Raw genomic sequence first — 22,080 nt, forward strand, 5'->3', positions numbered from 1 at the left:
TCAGACACGTAGCAACAAAAGAGGAGATTGTTCATCACTTAATTATCTCCTTGGACTTCTCAACTTGAGTTCTTCCTGCTAAGAGACCAGGTTCATTTACGGCGATGATCTTTATGGGTAGTTGGAAGAAAATTAGCAGATTATTTTGTCCAGTTCCTCCACCCCTTGTAGACATGAGTCAATGATTCATAGCTGTGTTTAGTCACCATCGACTAACCGCCTCTGTTTTGGGCCGGGAGTGAGTCCATTTTGAGAGTGCCATTTGTAAAGCGGAACAGCCTGTGTTTATATGTCAAGAGCTACATGGTAACCTTTAGCGCTTGATCCAACTTGGCTTAGTTTGGATGTCATCAATATACGGCTAATAGGACACTTCATCTAGCTGGGACGTACCGGCTGCGATTTGGAAGCAACTGTGATGCAGGCAGTATACATGCTACCTAGCTAGTGGACATTGCTATTTTGTGATTCTAAAGCCATCGGTCTCTTGACGTTGTAGCAGGAATACAGAATGTCTGAATGAGCTTCGACATCCGTACAAAGTTGCTGCAGAATATGGATTAGAGCTTGCTTTCACCAGCTATATCAGATTTAGGATCAGACATTTATTACATTTCATCTAGTCCACATTAAAAGTGCTGTCAACTGCATTGTTGCTTTCTATTAGATTTGATATCAACGAATTTTAAGCATTTTATCATATTCTACATCAGGAAGCTAGTTCTAGCTTGTCTATGGATGTTGAGTAGTGGTATCAAGTATCATTTTGTAAGGGAGAAAAGACTTTATCAATCTACACTTCTATTACTCAATGGACCTGGACCTGGAGTGTTGACTTTGGCTGCTTCTCATCATTTCCTCAATAAGAAACCTCAGAATCAACAAGCAAAGTCTAGCAGTACTCTGACAAAAAAGCCAATTAATGAGCTCACTCCTTAGGATGGTGAAAACTAAGGCTTGTCTTGCAAGCATTTCTAGACAATAGAAGTTATCATTGCTAGCTCACTGGCTTTCTACCAAACCAATTGAATCCATTTTGGTAGATCGTATGGCAACCTTCTGGTGGATACCTGGAATTCATTGCATGGATACGTCAATGTGAGATTTCAAACCCAATAGCAAGACACGTGATCTGGATCGTTAGTTATCTGGAGGGAGTTTTATACCTGTGATTTGTTGCTTGGTTCAGCAGTGAATAAACTGGTATCGATTTAGAGAAACCTGCAACGTAAGAATGGCAGAAGTCATCTACAGATCCACCTTTACCAGTAAACGGTAAACACAATCTCTCTCTCTTTCTCTTTCGATCTCGATCTCACTAAGATATGCTAATTGTTTAGTGTGTTGGTCATCTTGTGTTATACAGGTTGGTGTAGGGTATACACCTAGCTTACTCAATGGTCAATGTTTGGAAGGGGATACTCAAAATGACCAAATGTATGAGATATTAAGCATCAACAATTGAAAATATTGTTACTTTATTTGTTTTTCATGATTTTTCACCCCACATCATTTCTTGCATTTAATAATAAGTTAATTAGTTAAAGCATGGGTGACATGTCTTTATTTCCCATTTTGTGCAAACACGATCAGTGAAAATACATTGCATACATGCAAAGCAGTATAGAGTATTCCAGAATTGTACTTTAAACAGACACAAACAAAATATCCATGCAATACACGGTGAGATTCGTAGAAGCATGTTGTCACGTCATATCAATATTCTTTAATTTAAGCTAAACACGTTGGAAAGTAATTGGCATTTCAAACCTGATGGCCTTCTGGTTTCCTTTTATCAATATGATCGGCAAAATGTCAAGTCTCGATCGTCTGGTTATCACTGTTTTTCTGTTTTTTTTTCATGTCATAACATTCCTGCATGACTTATTCATGACTTTTTTTTAGATGTATGCATGCATAACAAATCTGTTTTGAGGGTGGTGTGGCAAGGAAGAAAGGTGAATGCAAGAACAGATGAATTGGAATATTGAAAATGATTGTGAGGAGAATTAGAAGTTAGTTGAACGAGAAAGCAAATGAGAAGAATTTGAACAGAAGAAAACTGTTGAAAATGATGATAATGCCAATGAAATGAGACATAGTAATAAGGTGAAGAAAACAAAATGAAAAGTTTTGTAGAATGGTGATGCTGAGAAAAACTTCTTGAAAATTCTTTTTTAGTAGACTGGAAGAAACAAGTCGAATATGTTTGGCTGTAAGTAAATATAAAGCATGATTACAAAGGGAGTGTTAAGGATATATTTCCTGCTGATCGAGAGCCAAGGAATTAACTAACATTGCTTTTCATAGCCCTTGTAGCTTCAGACTATCGTATGTCATGATACGTCTGAATGTCCGCCATTCTTTAGAACAGCCCCAGATGTTTTAGCTCCTGTTTCACAAGAATATGTCTTTTCTCATTTTCTTGCTCTATGAAAATATGAGATTTGAGAGAATAGAGAAAGGTCAGGAGACAGCTAATACTCAGGAGGTATCATTGAAGACTTCCATCCAGTTAGGATTGTTTCTGACCTTAAGTGAGTTTCATTGCAGAAATCATCTCCATTCCTCAGAGATGTTTTGTCATTTAAATCTAATGAAGACATAACCATATCAAAGGGAAGGAGATCTCATGTCATTATGAGAAACTAACACCATAGTTGGACAATTTTATTTGTGATATTTCCAGATTAGTATTATTGGCTGAAAATTAGAACCCAAAATGACTCTTTCAAAGTTATCTTCCTGACACTAAAGATTACTTTGTGTCACAGTTTCTAGTCCTCAAAACCCCAAAAGAAAACTTTTAAATATCACCTACTTTTTATCAAGCAAGGAAATAAACATGGTTAAACAGATCTGAATTATGAGGAAGTCTGTTAATATGTTCCCAGTTATGATTGTCATTGAAATATTTGACAGTTTTACTAATAACTCAGTGGAACCTGTCTCAGGAACAAAGTTGTAGAAGCATGCACATCTTTGGCATAAGGAATCATTGTCAATGATCAGACCCACCCATTGCTTTAAATGTATATGAAGAAATGTGTCAGTCAAAAGTCTTATTTGGAAGCATTCACCTCCGCGTCTGTCAGTTGAAGTAAGAAATAAGATAAGAGGTGAGATAGTAGATTAGTTCATCACCATTGATGATTCTTAATGGGGGTACTCTTTAGGATAGGTGATTAAGACTGTATTATTTTTATGATAGTGTGAAAAAGTTAATGGAATAGCTAATGGGGTTGTTCTCATTGGAAGGAATTCTTAATTTCTCTTTACAGAAACTTTTTCTTCTTCTCATAAGGAACTAATGTCTTGGCTGTAGCCCTTGCTTCTCATGCTTTGTATGCAGATACAAGGGTTATTTTTACACTGTTGAGTAATAGAAATAGAAATGTTGTATAGATTTCCTTTAGTATGAAAGGCCTGATTGACTGTCCAATGGATACAGGCCTGGTATGACAGTGATGTGATGTACCCTCTCTACCAGGGCTATCTTATTTGCATAGATGCACCTGTCATTGTAGTGTATGTCTGGAGGAAGGGGTGGCGGGATACCACAAACGTTAATCATTCTCATGTCATGTCGAATCTGGTTCCGATTCTTGAATGGCTGCTGGGAATATTACTTTAAACTTGACAAGTTCACAGTTATGTCGTCGTCTCCAGTCTATCCGTAAGTCATATTGTTTCTATTTATTAATGAACAGCATGCGGGGTGTGATGACAATGGTATCATTGTTGATAAACAAGTTTGGAGATGAACCTTGGTATCAAACAAAGGATGTTGTGGATCCAAATGCAGCTTAGATATTGCAACATGTAAAACTAACATTTCATCTCTTGAGGGCCAGAAGGGTGTTAATCCCTCTAAAAAAAAGTGAAACTGGATGAGTTTATGCCCTTCTGGCTCCTAGCTAACAGATGATTTATACTGTCAATGTAAATCATGGATATACCAGCTCCATAGTCAAAAGTTACCGTCCAATTAGAACAGCTTTTTATTCTCTACTGGTATCTAACAAACAATATTTATGGCAGTAGATCTGTGCTACAATGGTTTGCGTGTGGTGTGGTGTATGAATATTATACTTTCAAACAGCTTTCAGTTGTGAAAACCAGAAACTTTTGCTCTCAAGAGAGTTTAAGAATTTCAAGAGGGTCTAGATTTGTGAGAATTTCATGCGAGGAAATACAAGAATTACATTAAATTCTGCAGTTTGTGCAAGTTTTTGTTCTGTTTTGCAATATGCTGAAATGTTCTCAAAGGTATACTGGTTATGAAATAAATAAGAGCAAAACAGGTATGGGTCACATATTAAAGCTCACTAATTGTCCGAAAGAAATAAGATTGGGAGATCTAGATACCGAGGAAAAGGTCCTAATTATTGTCTGTTGAGAGCCAGAAGGGTATTTAACTCCATGTCAAGATAAAAGAGGTGTAATTACCTTGTGTCTATCAGGAGACATTGAATGGATGGATGGATGGGGGTAAGTTGAAGTCATGCCTGTTGGGTGTGGTATATAGGTGGACGAGATGATTTGTTTTTTAGTTTGGTTATCAGCCTCTCAGGTGTGTAACCTAATACAGGGAAATCAAATTAGCTGGGTTAATAGTAGATAGAATAGCACTCTCTGCTTACCAGACACAGGGGGTTCCGTCATGCAACCATTGGAAATGGGTCGTTAGCATTGAATTAGGTTTTGAGTGATATAGTCCGTTGTCAATTGGTTAAAAAATGGCTGTTTGGGAAATGTTTTGAGGATCGTTGGAAACATGTATTTTTGGGAAGAGAATGTCATAATTAAGAATATACAGGTTGTTTCCTAATTTTAAAAAGGGTCCAAACTTACTTTTCAAGCATTTACAAATCTTGTTCAATGTTTTATATTTTTTGAATTACCCATATTTTAAATATTACAAACTGCTTCATGACTATTTTCCCCTATTCCCTGTACATATGACATTGAATATAATTCTAATGAAGTAATGATAGAGAAAATTATGTTTTATAGCTATTGTAGACAATTTAATTATATTTTATTTTAAACGCAATCAATGGTGAGAACGAGAAATTGTTATCTGTAACTATAGAATTTTCAACAGTGTTTGAAATTGATTCGAAATGTTTACCAGTGGCAAATTCTTGATAAATGAAGTGGTATACTACAGATATGTTGAAATCATCTATAAGAAAGGAATATATGCAACTCTATTAAAACAAGCTTCTCTAGTCAGTCCCTCCTATATCCTTATGCTTGTAAATGAAAAATGGTCCTTTGTGGCATTAGCTCCTGCATTCTAGGGTCTCATACCATTAAGCTTTTTAATAAATCTTAAGTTTGATAAAATGTGATTGTCTGTATAAAATATTATAAAACATTCACATGTATTAATGTTGTTGTAAAGCATTTTGAGATTTCATTGCTACACCACTATGCGCTATAATTATGTCCCAGGGATGCCAGTATTCAGGCTATAGCCTGATTTCAGGCCCTGACACCTTTCCATATCAGGCTTTATCATGCTTCATATTATACATAACATACAAGGCTCCAACATGTCTGGGTCTCTTTACAGGCTCATCTGGAGAAATCAACTGGTATCCCTGTTATTCCCTCTCCATCGTTCTAAACAATCTCTTTTCGTCCTGGTGCCCTCTCTACTGATATTTTGGGGTATCTGTTTTAAATTACAAGCTATTTCATTTTTAGAATATCTAAAATATGATCCTTCTTTTTTAGTTGTTTAATATGCATACTGAAAAGCATTCTTGTATTTCTCTTTTTCTGTTTTGTTATGATTTTATTTTGTACACGTGTATTTTGTAATACATAGAATAGACAAAAAGAAATTGTAAATCACTAAATCGTCCTTGTTTTCACGAAGTGACAGTAGTGAGGAAAATCGTAACGCAAAGTGAATGCAATTTTTTTTCACTACCGTCACTTCGTGAAAACAGCGACGAAATATGGTACTAACTATTTAAGAAGCAAGAAAGGTTTAATTCTTTGATAAAAGAAAAAACGTTGTAAACTTGCATAACTTCATCATAACTGCAGCTTCAGTGCTGCAAAGTCCTGTGAAAAAGTTATGTTGATGCGGAAACTGGAGCACATAATCATTGTCGATATAATGATCATATTGTGTGGGGGTGATTTCAAATGACTGGACGGTATTAATCCCCATAAGCTACTCATTAATTAGTAATATGCGGACGATACCGGACGTTATTATATCACATGATCATCTGGGGTAGCATTAACCTTAATATGAGAGATTTAAGGCATAGAAATAGACAAGATTATTAGAGTTTGAGCGATGGAATCAGAGGCACTCAAATGGGGAGGAATATGAAGATATTAATTGTGAGCCAGATGAAGAATAGATATGTATAGATTGACATATAGATAGGTATGTGAAGGGTAGGTAGATAAAAAGCATGCAGACGGATAGATTTATCAGTGGGATGATAAAGATTTTAAATAAAACAGAGAAATATAGGGAGTATAAGAAGACACGTCTGATCAGAGCCAGAAGGGCATTAACTCCATGTTAAAGCATATGAGTTAACACCCTTCTGGCTCCAAACAGATGATATTATGAATCATTAGGTATGTCTTCATCAGCAAATAGGACATAGTACCTTTAAAGCAAATTTGAAATAGAAGTGTATCCAATAATTTAAATAGATGATGAGACCAAATAAAAATATCTATACCATCATTTTGTTGTTGTCACTCCTTATTACCTCTAGCAGGGTAAGTACATATAATAAAGCAATAAACCACCCACTTAAAGAGGAAGTATATCAAGAAGAAATAAATATGATGAAATGAAAAGAAATGGCTGTTAGCTTGCCACTTTGATTCCCTCCCTTGGTGCTTAATGATAGCTCTTTAGTGCTTGATATCAGAATATAGGGCATGCTGAAAAGACCTTCATATACAGTAGCAATCGAGATGAAAAGTCCCTTTGAAATTTGTCCCTTTTATCAGCTTTAACTGAACATTTTCTCTCTTTAATAAACATGGCAGCCCCCTCACATCCTTGTAACCTCAAAGAGAGAAAAAAGACCTTCTTTGCTCCTAGCAACAGGAAGACACGCCTACCTTTCCCTCGTGCACTTTGGTTTTTGTTTGGAAGGATCTTTGCCTCCGATGCCTGCCTGCCTCCCTCTTTGTCATTTGCTCAATATCCCTCTCACTGTTTCTCGTTGAAAGGAACTCTTTTCATTCCTCCATCGATACGGCTTGTCCTATTTTCCCTTCAGACGCTCTTATTTCTCCTCCATCTTACAAGGCATCATTCAGCTACCCGTTACCATGGAAACCATCTGGAGTCAAGGCATCTGATCTTTTTAATCCTTGTTATTGGTCCTTTAAAGCAACGGTGAAAAGAGAGCGACTAGCTCCTCAAAGATTATTAGCCTTCAATGTGGGTGTTTTGTGTAGACTCTTTAATGTGCTTGGAATCTTTTGATGTTGTATTGAGTAACGGGGGTCCACCCACTGGTAGAATCCTTCATCTTAACCTCACTCAGATCCAAATGAGTCTTTGTACTCTAATGTGTCTAGGGGCTTTGTATCTTTACTTCTTAAGAACCTTGCCCATTCCATGCAAACTGCGTAGGTGGAAGATTTTATAACCGATAAATATACATATTTACTGACGAAAATACCAATTATCAGATTTGCTCTGTCAGCCTTGCCCTGTCTGGGGAGCAAAAAACAAATTTGATAGATCCCTTGAACTACTTCTTTTTTGTTTACTTCATCCTTGGTTCTAGTGGCATGCTGCCCTCTTAAGACAGGAATGAGCCCCCCCCCCCCCCCCAAAAAAAAAAAAAAGAAAAAGAAAAAGAAGATTAGATATGTTATCTGTAAGGGCCAGAAAGGGGTAATATCACTTTTGGAAGAGAATACTAGTGAACTCCCTTGTAGCTCTCGATCAGATCAGCTGGGATTCTGAGCGTTGTATGAAAAGAACTCATTTTAAGCTGTGCATCCATGACCCATCCTTTAGAAGGGATATTATGAGGTCATACTAGTTTGATATATACTCTTTTGTATAGTTTATAACAATAGTTATCATACTTTGATGATTCATACAGTATAATTCTTGAAGATAGAATATACCAGTCACCTAGCATTGTGATTGATAATTCCTTTAAATCACCTCCATTCATTCAGATGAGTCACAAGGGGTTTTCGGGACTATATTTGACTAGTTCATAAATATATTTAGATGTGTAGGGCTCATATTTGTACTGGCATTTGATTATATTTACAGTTTATTGGTGAGTATACTTTACCGGTATGTCTAAAATTGACTGAAGCAAACAAAGTCCTTTTTGATTTTGTTTTATTTTGTTTTCTATCTTAATGAAATCTCTCCTATTGTTATTCAGTATGGTCTTTGAGTGTAAACTATAGAGAGTAATAAGAAATGACTGATGTTTATCAATGTTTTATATCATTCCATGCAGGTTTCTGATTGGCCGTGAGAAGGATAGTGAAAACAGTGAGGTAGCAGCTCTTATCAATCAATCTCTCAATCGGGATCGTATCAGTGCTCCTCCATCTCATCCCGCTCCTCCTCCACCAGCTAATAGACATCCAGTGGTAGGAATTTCTTTTAGAAACAAATCTCAAATTTTAAATAAATCAAAGATTTCAAGCCCTACTGCACTATTTATAGCTACTTGCGCCCTCTATATAGCAAACAATGCCTAATTGGTGACCATTGGTCCCCCATGATCCTCTTTTTCTTATGTTAAGTGAGAGCTGATTTGATGAGATAGCCACCTGTCGGTGACCTTGCAGGGTGGTCTAATCACTCCTGTAAACCAGTACAGATGGGCTTTAAATTTATTTATACAGCTCTTAAAAGTTGGCTGACTTATCTAAATTAGATATATTTGGTTTTTATTTTTAATTTAATGTATAGCTTCTGAAATTGAAGAAACTGGAATAGAATTTCAATGAAATGACTTGGAAACTGATTTGGATAAGCCATGTCGTTGAAAAGACAAAAGAGGAATTCTGAGTTTTTTGTGCATGAGTTAAGAATCCAAACGTGTAACTTGATACTGATCATGTATTCTGATACCTGTCATCTCATTTATTAGGTCTTCTCACTTCTTACTGCTACTTGTTATTTTCTTTCAGCTAATTGATTGTTTTCGTCTTGTCTTTTCCCTTTTGCGTCTTTTTCTTAGAATTTGTCCCCATATTTCATGGACCCTTGTGTGTCATTTCCTTATGTCTTTCCGCTCTATGTTAGTGCTGTCGTCAATCAACAACATTTTTTTTCCTTCTATATTCATGTCAACAGAAGAAAAAATGTTGAAGTCATGCATTGCCTACATAGTTTCCACCCTTGTTTGTTGTTGTTGTTTTTTTTGGGGGGGGGGAGGAGTTGGGAATTGATTTTCACATTTAGATCGTAATGCTGTACGGGACTTGAGACCTTTTTCTAAGTCAAACAAGCAACGGCGATGCAACTTGCATCTTTTCTTTTAGGACTTAGATTATTCAACAACCAACCAAATTGGATCATTCCTAAAAGGTCATATAATCAAAGCATCGATCACTTCTATCGTAAAACGTATTATTATTCAACAGGATATAGAGCCATTCAGTGGTTGTTTTTGTCATGCACTGTTTTAAGTCCAAGTGGAGCAAAGTTACAAGAATTTTACTGATGACCTTTTTGATGACATGATCAAGTTGAATGATGCATCCACACAGACCAGGAATTATAGACTTTTATCTACACAGTCAGGACAATTGTTGGCTTGTGGACATGACTAGTTTAAGAACTTAGGATAATTACATTGTCAGTATTTGAAATTTGATTAAAAATGTATTTGAATGTTTCAGATATCTAATTATTCATAAATATGAATTATAGATTACATTATTGTCTTTGTTTAGCCAATATGACTTTTTTCACAGTGTATAGCTATTCAAAGATCCCAGTCACTATTAGTGAATAGACTAATTTTCAAATGGGGTTAACAATGGTATTTGAGTACTGGTAGATAGATGGCTAATTATTCTACTAATTTGAATATTTGGATATTAGTCCCATTCCCATCATAGGACTATTTAAATATTAGTCCCAGGCCAATAATTTAAAATCTGAATATTTCTCCCAGGCCTGTTTATCATATCCTTGTTTTCCTCCCACCACCAGCCTTCCCCTGATGAGGATACCCCATCAGTAGAGATGCCCGGGGAATCCCCTGATGATAATCAGCTGATCCAGGGTACCTATGATCTAGATGATACCCTAAGCAGCGGTGGTGGAAGCTCAGTGGTCTCACCATCAGAGGCGACAGCTGAAGACTATGCTAACCTTAGGATCAAACTCAAGGAGACACAGTACAAGCTTGCCATGGCTGAGGCAGAGATACCCAACCTTAAGATTCAGGTAGGTTCCCTTCTTAACCTGATAACAACATGGACCTGTTTCACAAAGCCTTTTTTCAATGACAAATGACAAAAATCAGTGACAAATCTGCTGATAACCAATCAGAAGCAAGGATTTCAGTGGTTTATAACAAAATCTGTCATTTGTCACTGATGACAAGTTTTGTGAAACGCCCCCCTGAAGTCTCTCATTCCTATAGGCTTTATACAGAAGCCATCAGGTTGTCCCATAGGCAATGTGTTCACTACAGGTTTAGGTATACCGTAGGTTGCCTTCTTCAAAGAAGGTTTTATACAGAACCACCCTGTTCCTGCCGTCAATGGCTTAACCCTAGGTTAAATGATGAATATAATCATTATAAATTGTACAAGGATACCCATATTACAGTGAAAGCTATGAAAGGTGTAAGTTCAAGCAAGGATATAGAATGCAACTGTTCTATTGAAACATTTGAAAGTAATTAAAATATCTTACCATGTGTTGCCAAAGTTACCAGTTTCTCCATGAAAGCCTGACAGTTATAGATCATGAATATTTGATTAAAGATCCATCATATCAACCTGATGGAGCACTCCTGAAATCTTTGAGTTCATGATAAACTGAACCAGGAGAGATGAGTTTAGGAATATGCCTATGATTCAGCTAGATGTGTATCAATTTGAAACTATGTGGAAGAAGCAATCGTATGTTATCGTACTTTATTGTGTAGTGTTCACCTGTTGTACATCTGCTTGCAGAGATGGACAGGTGATGTGAGTGAACTAATCAATTTCTAGAAATCATCACTTACTAATAAACGTTGTTCATGCAAGATGTAATGACCTTTAAGAAAACAAATTTTTAAGTGAAAAAAACCTTTTTATGCAGATATGAATTGCAAGTAGAGGGTGAAAACTGTAGTTCTTCATTTTGCCTTGAATGACCAACACTTAGAATGAATTGGTAGATTTTCCTACCTTTAAAAAAAAGATGTTGTATTGCCCTTTAGGTGCCAAATCATGGGTCAGTCGGTTGGAAATCTTCTTTTTTCCCCTTTTTTTTACTCCCTCTTTGGGCTGATATTTCTCACTTGTGAATGCTTTAATATATTTTTTTCTAAAAATCAGTATAAAAAAAAAAAGCAGTCCGTAGATTTCAAGATTTTGGGGTCTGTCACAAAGGGCAATACACCATCTTTTTTTTGTAGGCCTTATCGTACAAGTGAAAAGTTTTATATTCTATTTTACTAGTAAAATTAAGAAGGGGAAAAACATAAAAGTAATGGTTTACATTATACAGTCAAACCTTTCTTAGTGACCACCTCACTTTGAAGGCCGCCTGTGCATAGTGATCACCTGCATTATCTTCTGTGAGTCATAAATATGTTGTAGAACCTGTCTATAAAGTCCACCTGTGTACAGATAGTAGCCCCCTGTTTTCCCTCCCTTGGATAGCCTATATAGACATGGCCTTTATAGACGGGTCTAAGTGTATCTGTGTGTTTGATCATAGGCTCTGCAAGCCCAAGGCTGGGAGACAGAGGAGAAGCGTTTGAAGAACCATATAGAAGCCCAGGATCGTCGGATGGCTATCCTAGAGAAGGGTTTGGAGAAGATACAAACCCAAATAGACAGCATGAAAAATGCCCTCAACGATTCCAAGGAACAGCACGCCGGTCTCGAGAAGAAATACCATAAAGCCAAGAAACTCATCAAGGACCTACAAGCAAGGTAGGTTCAACATAGCCATTGTGGCGCTAGAAGGATTAATTATACAGTAGGCTTGCAGATACACCATGTGAGAGAGAGGGAGGATTGAGGAGTCCTGAAAAGGACTATTGGTAATCTTTCTTGAGGTGCATCCGCAAGCATGGTGCATCCGCAAGCCTACTGTCTATCTACATCACCATGCAAGCCGATACTTACAAGCAGCAAGGATTAATTAGTAGAGAATTGATTGTCTGCTTGAGGAGATATGTTTTAATGTATCATGTAGCTCCAAGGGAAAATGTTGCCAAAAGGGATACATTTAAAGATAAACTTGAGTTTTGGTAATGCGATTGCATTGTGAAAGAAAAGGTGTGGAATGGATCAGAAAAGTTGATCATATAGCATGTAAGTAATGGTGTGTAATGCAAGGTTCTCGAGTCATCAAAATCATCATAAATTTGGCAGAGTCTTGGTAAAGTAACAATCACTTACACAGAAAGATGTATTATGGGACAACACACATGGTGTCAGGGCTATAGTACTACCCTGATTTCCTTATCTTTCTATGCTCATTACTCAGCCAGTATACATTTTCTTCCAAAATTGACATGACACTTATTTGTAATCTTGAACATTCAGTGTAAGTTTCGTTAGATTCTGTGAGAATTCATTTTCTTTTTTTACCAGAACTCAAGTTTATCTTTAATGCTAATGTGCCATCTTTCCGCTTAAAGCCATCTCTAATCAAACAAAACTGATTTTAGTGTCAAAAATTGAGCATGAAGGAATATTCGTATCTTAGGTAGTGTGTTTTGTCTAATTTTTCTTATGTCTTCTTTTCTTTTTGTTTTGTTTGTGTACATCTCTTTCTTTTCCTGTTTATCTTTTGCTATTTCGTCACAAAGTCTTATCCTGAAATGAAGTAGCATTCCTCAGGGTAGGACAAGGATGCTCTCACTTTCACTGTTTTATGAAGGACAGAGGAAACCTCTCAAGAAATATTATTGTAAGCTGTGTTCTTAGAGGCAAGGCTTGGCCTTGGTAGTCTTTCAGGAGACAGATCACAAGATGAAAAACATCTTCCAGCAATCAAGTAGAGAACGATGAAAGGATTAACCCACTAAGGGTCAGCCAACTAGGAACTCTTCAATCAGTTTCAGGCTAAGCTTTAGGTTTCATATCAAGGTGATGATGACTTCAATATTATGCTGCAAGTATTATCAATAGAACTTTGCTTTTAAAGAAAATGTAGACATCTTGACTTGTTGATCAAAGAGTGGACATCAATCCTCAAGCATTGTGGATTTGTTTTGATCATTAAAAGGTTAAAAGAAATTGAAACTCAAGTACACCAAAGGCACAAACATAGGTATGCACATGTGGGACTCAGTCTTGATACATGACATAAGTCTAAAGTTCAAGTGCTAATGACACAAATACAAGACTATTTCCAAAGTAATCCTATATGACATAGCTTTCAAAGGAAATGCTCTTCCCATTGTAAGTATAGTGAGAAGATAAAGATGGTAATAGATCTATTTCTTTCCCTGAACTCGACCTAAATCCTGTGTTTCACTTGCAGCAGTATCAGCGTGGGAAGATACCAAGCTTAGCTGTAGGTTGCGTGTCAAAGAAATAGATATATATATGTTGCTGCGATTGTCAGAACAGGAAGTGGTATTGAATGATAGTTTGTTGATATGCTTCTTCACTGCTACAGATCTTATGTAAACACATATTTGAGATGTAAAGTGAGAAAGTAATCTACTGCCTTCAGACGATTGTCTTGTAGGAAGATATAAGGCCTGAAAGGGAAGGTGAAGGTGGTTTATAAGTGAAGGTGAACAGCAAGATTCAAGATTTACAAGAGTTACATTAACAGTATTTACTAACCTCTGTTATATCTGGTAGTAGATAATGTGCAATTCTGTCTTTATCCATTTATTTCATCAAAATTTAAAGATTTCTTGATATTGCCATTGACTAAATGTAGTGATACTAGAAAACACATCTGCCAAAGGTCATATAAAGAGACTTTTATTTTGGTGTAGAACTTTTGGGCAGAAGAATTGATGTATCCTACAGAGTGGACCCAAAACACTGTATAAAATTGAACGAGGTGATTTTGTTGTTGTTTTAACAATGAGAATTAGACATATTCCCAGAGTGACAGAACCATTTTCACACCTACATATGTCATTTCATATTCAGTTGAAAGAGAATCATTTTGACAGTTGGGAATTCCTTCTTAATCACCAGAGACATAACATGTGGCCTGTGCAATCAATCAGTCATTCTCGTTTCTTGGGGCAGCTCAGAATGCCAAATTGACTTTAGTTCAAACTTGAGAAATGAATAAGTAAGGATAGCAGGCTATAATTTGTGATACACTTTAGCAAATATATAAAATAATCAAAATAGGAGGATTTTCCACATACAATACGATAATCAGAAATTCCCCTGGCATTATAATTGCAAATGTTAGAATATCTACTAAACTAAGAATGACAATTGAATGGTAATAATTTTGTATAATCAATTAATTTTTAAATGTTTATAGTTATTATATTGGCAAAACATTGAGCATTGGCAAAACACTGAGCATTTGAAATAGTAGGGCAGTACTTTACATGAAATGCGTGGAGTAGATTGCCAGCACTTGTATAATCAAGTGTCTGGATTCATGGTTGATTTCTAATTTGACGCATCACCAACACTTATGGGAGGTTACAGGCCTAGCCAAAGGGTCCTCAAGACTTCTATGATGTCAGATACTTGCACTTAGGTAAAGAGAGAAGGAGGGAGGGAGAGGGAGGAGAGACAGACAGAGAGAAAATATAGACAGTAACAGAAGGATAGAGCAAGAGAGTGAGACAGAGAGACAGAGACAGAGAGAGAGAGAAGGGAGACAGACAGGAGACAGAGGCAGACTGAAAGACAGATGGAGCTAGACAGTATTGAGTCAAGACAGAAGAGGAGATATAAGAAGAAATTAAGAAAGACAGAAAGAGAGAGAGAGAGAGGAGAAGGGGTGGCAGGTACATTTTAATATTATAAAGGTCAGTGTCGTAGGATGCATAGTAAAGTTCATGGTATCTAATCTTGTAAATTGAAAGGGCTGTCATTTAAACACAAAAAAGTGGTGGAGAGAGAGAGAGAGAGAGAAAATCGTTGTCGAGTAATTGATAGGTCAGACTCGTGAATTTCTAGCTCCACAATCTGCCCTGAGATGAGAGATCATAAAGATCCTCTGTCCCTCCGATGTGATGGATTAAAGTATCCCATAAGATGACATCCTCTTTAAACCATAGGGTATCATTCAAGCCATCCAGTATACCAACTTGCAGCAAATTTGTTAGATGGCTGTAAACATTTGAAGCTTAGCTGAGATTTGGCTAATGAGAACAGGGCCATTGAGATGCATCCACATGTTGATTGTACAGTATGCTAGGGTTATGATGTAAGCAGTTTAAGTTCAGTTTACTTTTGGCTAATGAGAACAGAGCCATTGCGATGCATCACTCAGTAAAATGTAGGGTAGGGTTATGGTGTAAACATTTTATGTTCCGTTTATTTTTGGCTAATGAGAAGATAGCCATTGAGATGTATCACCCTTGGAGTAGGTTGTTAGTTAACATCACTCAGTAAAATGTAGGGTAGGGTTATGGTGTAAACACTTTATGTTCCGTTTATTTTTGGCTGATGAGAAGATAGCCATTGAGATGCATCACCCTTGAAGTAGGTTGTTGGGTAAGGTCCTTGAGAGGCGGTGCTTGTGGTCTGGTCGAGGTGGGCCAGCCAGTCAAGGAGTCATCCTATGTTGACCGGTCTAGAGTCTAGGGTTGAAACAAGTGTTTGACCAACCATCTGAATGGGTCAAAACTGAGTCATGGTTTAGGACTCTCCTCTCCTGTGTGTACTTATGCCTCCTTAACATGCACACAGTTCATTCATGCTTCAATGGGAAATGTTTAAAAAGCTAGGTCAAATGATGTTGCTCAGACGGGACAGGGGCTAGCCAGGTTGCTCTTACGTCATATACAATTGTTTTCTTCTCAGAAGTCAAACTTCTGTATGAAAATGTTGTACCTCTGAGTGTGACATGCTTATAAATTAAACATGAACATTCAAATCTAAGCCAACTTTTATTTACTTAGATAGAACGGGCTAGTCAGAATTCTCTACTTCATCTACAGTTGTCTGCTTACAACGTCAACTTCATGTGGGAAGTTTAGTTTCTACCATTGACTCCTAAATGCTGTATTTTTTATGTAGTTTTTAAACTGAAGGGAGTTAGCACATAAATCCTAAGTTTTTCTTTGTCTTCAGAAGCCTCCTACCCTATAACCTGTTTTGCTGTAGTCCTCCTAAAGCAGACAAGTGTGTATATGATGTATCTTGAGCCAGGTTTGCCTGTAGACACAATCCCACGCAACATTCACTGATCAGTGAAGAAAATATAAATGAAATCAGCAACATGGCCCACTGTGTGTTAAAACTTCATTTGATGACCCACTTCAGTTGGAAATGGCCATAAAGTAACACTTTCATCTTTATGTACACTGTAGTAGCATTATGAATGAAATGGCAAAATACTGCGTAAGCAATTAGAAAAGCAATGTGACACATAGGATTATAGGTGGCAAATAAAAATTGAGCGTAGCCGTAGGTTGATGACCAACTCTCTTTATTTTGTGACAATGACTTAATTGAAAGATGTTCTTAAACAGATGTGCTTCGATCTCACCTTCAGGCCATAATTTTTGTTTTTAGGATACCTGTAGGGTCTGTTGAAAATCCTGGATAAATAGGGAAGTTTGCTTGCAGAAGAAAAAAACAAACTCTGAAGATATGACTGAGATATACACTGTGTTTGTGACAGCAGCATTTTTAAACTGTGTAGAAAGTCTACTAAGAAAGCAAAGAAATTTGTCCTTGTATTGTAGTTAGATGGTCTTTGCCACAGTGACGGCATTGACTTAGAAAGATCACACATTCTATGAAAATAGTCTTTGGTAGATCCCTCTGAATTTGAGTTTCTTTAGTTCAGTTTTTATTGAATGAAATAAAAAGAAAGACGAATAGATGACGACATCGTTGGAAAAAGAAATAACTTTGCCGGTGTGTTAGGGGGTGTATGCATCACTGAGAGGCACTAGTGGGAGGCTATAGACGTCACTGGCGTGGTATTGGGTTTAAAGGATCATACTTGGATATCAAAGAAATGGAGCAGGCTACTTTGGGGAATGGGGCTTTGTGTCTGGGATATGAAAGCTAATTGACTTACAAATGCGCTAAATAAACCATGACGTTACACTTTGTGTTGTTTTTGTTTTGATCACCAAATGCTTGTGAAATAGAACGGATGGAGTAGGTAGGGCAAGTGGCCCCAAGATGGACAGTTTAAAATGGAGATGAAGAAGCTTTACTTTGTTTTGATGAGGAGCCTGGCTTCATGTGTCAGTCTTAAAATCTAGTTTAATTGATGTAAGGGGGCAGGCGGGCTGAGTGAGCCATTGTAAGATGTCTGCTTCATTCATGTAAGCCATGGGCTGGCTGGCTGGCTGGCTGGCTAGCTAGCTGCAAACCTTGCTTGCATGCCAACGTTTTTAGATTGCAGATTTGATTGTTGCTGATGTAGCATCCATTGAGACATGGTTGTATTATGGACCTACTATGGTCCATGGTTGTATTATGGACCTAGTACGGTCCATGGTTGTATTATGGACCTACTACGGTCCATGGTTGTATTATGGACCTACTACGGTCCATGGTTGTATTATGGACCTACTACGGTCCATGGTTGTATTATGGACCTACTACGGTCCATGGTTGTATTATGGACCTACTACGGTCCATGGTTGTATTATGGACCTACTACGGTCCATGGTTGTATTATGGACCTACTACGGTCCATGGTTGTATTATGGACCTACTACGGTCCATGGTTGTATTATGGACCTACTACGGTCCATGGTTGTATTATGGACCTACTACGGTCCATGGTTGTATTATGGACCTACTACGGTCCATGGTTGTATTATGGACCTACTACGGTCCATGGTTGTATTATGGACCTACTACGGTCCATGGTTGTATTATGGACCTACTACGGTCCATGGTTGTATTATGGACCTACTACGGTCCATGGTTGTATTATGGACCTACTACGGTCCATGGTTGTATTATGGACCTACTACGGTCCATGGTTGTATTATGGACCTACTACGGTCCATGGTTGTATTATGGACCTACTACGGTCCATGGTTGTATTATGGACCTACTACGGTCCATGGTTGTATTATGGACCTACTACGGTCCATGGTTGTATTATGGACCTACTACGGTCCATGGTTGTATTATGGACCTACTACGGTCCATGGTTGTATTATGGACCTACTACGGTCCATGGTTGTATTATGGACCTACTACGGTCCATGGTTGTATTATGGACCTACTACGGTCCATGGTTGTATTATGGACCTACTACGGTCCATGGTTGTATTATGGACCTACTACGGTCCATGGTTGTATTATGGACCTACTACGGTCCATGGTTGTATTATGGACCTACTACGGTCCATGGTTGTATTATGGACCTACTACGGTCCATGGTTGTATTATGGACCTACTACGGTCCATGGTTGTATTATGGACCTACTACGGTCCATGGTTGTATTATGGACCTACTACGGTCCATGGTTGTATTATGGACCTACTACGGTCCATGGTTGTATTATGGACCTACTACGGTCCATGGTTGTATTATGGACCTACTACGGTCCATGGTTGTATACAGTCAAATCTACAAGTAAAGACTGCTCAAGGTAGACAAATGAGGTAGTCTTCATTGGCTGGCAGTCTTTTTGTTCCAGTTGTAGGAGAGTTTTCAATGAGAAACCTTGTTCAAAGGCAACAGTGATCTGGTCCTTCTAAACAGGTTGATCTTTCTATACAGGTGGTTGCTACATGCAGTAGGTTTGAAACCTCTCTCTGTAATCAGATGATCATATTTTGAGGATGATTTTCAGATTGAATGATGATGATGATGGAATTTTCCAGTTATCTGATGTAATGAATAGATAGCTGTTGAAATTACTATCATCCTATTATTTTGAATAGTATGTGATACTTTTTAGACATCTTTGTAAGATTCACTCTATGAGCTATGTAATTCAGAATACAAATGACCCAAATTTTAGGGCTAGCTTAAGTAGGAAAATCATTAGATACATGAGGCATCATGATAAGGAAATATATATATATATGAGGTCTTATGATAAATTTGTTTAATTTGTATTATTCTTGGTTTCTTTGTTTGTTTGTTTTTTTATCAATTCTATTGATTTAATTCCTGCATTTATCTTGAAATAGAGTTTCTTTAGTAGAATAAAGATTCCATTGATTGTATTTGGTGTGATCAGGTTTGATTGATATTTTGGGGGTGAATCCAGTAGAGAAAAGACTGCTGACAAGAGAAGAGAGATATTTACTAATTGATCTAGATCATCTATATAGGTCACTAAATGATGCTCATCCATCCCTTGACTCGAAACGAAAGATGGATTCTGTTCGGATCAGGTGAATGTAAAGCCGAGAGGCGAGAGAAGGTGTTTCTCTGAATCAATCTACATTGCTTGGGAATCACCTGAAATTGGAGCAATAGTTTTCAGGCAAATCAAATTACAGGTCTTGAGATTGCGGCTCTGGTAATACGACCCTTTCTTACTTTCTCCAAGTCTGCGAACGTCTTGCTGTCATTTCCATCTTCTCTCCGTCTGTCCTATTTCTCTCTCCGTCTGTCATGGAATACTAGCATCCTGTTGCTGTTCTTCTTCCATCTAATTATCTCACCTGTCCTGTCTCTAATTATACCTTGTATTTCATGTCAGGTTGGTATCTAGCCATTTGATATTTTCTTCATTTAGTATGTATCAATATGGGAGGGGTATGCTTATAACTCATACTTTCATGCAATTTGGACTTTTTTGTTGTTGTAATACATCCTTTATACTAGCTCTTTAAGTTCCCAACAAAGAGGGCACATAACATCATTTCCCAGATATGAATAACATTTCTTATTACTATAAAGAATATCAGTTGCCATTTTGTTCTTTCTTATGTACATACCATTTAATTTTCACCTTTCTTTTTTATATAGAATCTTTCCATTCTTTGTATCATTGTTTTAAAACACCATTTAATGACAATTTCAGATTTCCCTGTTTGAAGAAGTAGAGTTCCTTTTCATTTACTAAAGTTTATAATATTACATCATAGTACCATGCACAGAGAGACTTCATCAAGTGAGTTGAATGATATAGTATTAATGACTGCTTTGAGAAAAACAACTATTTCTCGAATATTAAAGCAGTCATTAATACTTTTATATGCCCCAAAAAAAAAATTTAAAAAGAAAAAAGGAAAAAAAGAAAAAACTTTTTTCGAATATGGGATTCGATCTCTTGCGTACAAAAGGTGAGGTGACTAAAATGAGCGCCTTAAACTGCTCGGCTATCGCGCTCTGTTACCATTCATAGCAGTTTTTTCTTATATATACATTAAAATGGATTGAAACGGCTTCGCGCGGTGGATGCTTCGCGGCTGCTCCATTAAACAGGCCCTTCTTTTACTTTTGCAATGCATATTGGCACGAATTTAGATCAAGATCTATCGGCAGATGTTTTTTTGTTTTTGGAAGTTTATTTTCGTCTTCATGTCAACAATGCAAGATAAAATTGTCGGTAAGATCGATCGAGATTCAATTGTATTGAAATTACCGACCAATTCTTCGCACACGTACGGTATCCTCGATCGCTCAGACCATTTTTTAACATGTAAACCTATGGGGTAACCATGGAGACTGACCTATTTTCCCAATAACCATGGTTATTGGGATTTTGAACTGTTTTTTAACCATGGTTACTGGGAATTTTCGGGAACAGTTAAAGTTTATGAATGCAATTTCGACCAATCAGATTGCTGGATTACTTAAGTGAGGTATATAATGTGTAATATAAATAATCTGTTTATCACATATTGATGGATGTTCCTCAGAGACCTACTGCATCGATATGTTTGTTTTCATGTAGAGGAACATTTGTAATATATCTTTTCCCCCGGAAGAAATGACTTACAGGTTATAGGAATTTCACATTCCTTTTTTTCTTCCAGGCAACTTCGGGAGGTGCAACAGGGGAAGCCAATTTTGTTCTTTCATACTTTGTATCCTATGTACCATTCTATTGTACCTTCTTTTGTATTTTGAAATGCCAAATAAATAATAATAAAGAAGATACAGTAAATTATATATTTATTTCAAATTCTTGTCATTTTTGTCTGTTCCATCACAGGGAGGAGGAATTAGAGGAGAAAGAACGTCTTCAGAAACAGATCGAAGATGACAAGGATGAAAGGCACGCTAAGGAGGTGGAGCATCTTCAAGCAAGGGTAAGTAAGGGAGATAAAACAAGATGTGCTGATCAAGAATGATGGAAAAACATGAGAAGATTGAAAAATATCATAAAGAATAAAGAAAAATAATGAAATTGATACTTGGAAAAATGATTGATTTATAAGCTGTGAGCTGGAATCAGGTGTTTTAAGTTAATGGCATGAATATTGTTGATAAAAGGAAAGATATAAGGTTATAATAAAGCAAGAGAAATGAGACATAATGAAACTTGAAAGCAAATGAGAACAGAATAATAAAAGTTTTACTTGGAAAATATTGACAAGTTTCTGAGTGGGAGAGATAAAGTTTATTTGGTGATGACGAGAGATGCACTGAGGAACAAGCCATGATGTAAGTCAGGAGAACTATCACCTAGAAATGAGAGTTACAATGAAGCAAGGTTGACAAGAAACGGCATTAACTCCTATATGCCATTTAGGCTCTCCATAGATGATGTAGAAACATAGCAATACCATCTCAAACATACATGTATCATCCAA

The 22,080-nt window shown here is 37.0% G+C and overlaps 1 protein-coding gene across 1 annotated transcript; it reads left to right on the top strand.

Annotated features, from left to right (window-relative positions):
* Positions 1-202: 202 nt before the first annotated feature.
* Positions 203-21,633, top strand: LOC115919939 (neurabin-1-like). Its single transcript, XM_030974668.1, has 5 exons — positions 203-1,275; positions 8,490-8,625; positions 10,202-10,438; positions 11,930-12,147; positions 21,480-21,633. Exons 1-5 carry the CDS (start codon positions 1,235-1,237, stop codon positions 21,616-21,618), a joined length of 771 nt encoding a protein of 256 aa, XP_030830528.1. The 5' UTR covers positions 203-1,234; the 3' UTR covers positions 21,619-21,633.
* Positions 21,634-22,080: the final 447 nt, after the last annotated feature.

This window comes from Strongylocentrotus purpuratus, unplaced genomic scaffold (assembly GCF_000002235.5).
Source record: "Strongylocentrotus purpuratus isolate Spur 01 unplaced genomic scaffold, Spur_5.0 spur5_scaffold_7, whole genome shotgun sequence".
NCBI lineage: Eukaryota > Metazoa > Echinodermata > Echinoidea > Camarodonta > Strongylocentrotidae > Strongylocentrotus > Strongylocentrotus purpuratus.

What these genes read in the sequence shown, in the direction of transcription:
- LOC115919939 (XM_030974668.1), top strand. Translation starts at nt 1,235, where the DNA reads ATGGCAGAAGTCATCTACAGATCCACCTTTACCAGTAAACG. An exon ending in CAGCTAATAGACATCCAGTG is followed by an intron (nt 8,626 to 10,201) that starts GTAGGAATTTCT and finishes TCCCACCACCAG; the next exon opens with CCTTCCCCTGATGAGGATAC. An exon ending in ATCAAGGACCTACAAGCAAG is followed by an intron (nt 12,148 to 21,479) that starts GTAGGTTCAACA and finishes GTTCCATCACAG; the next exon opens with GGAGGAGGAATTAGAGGAGA.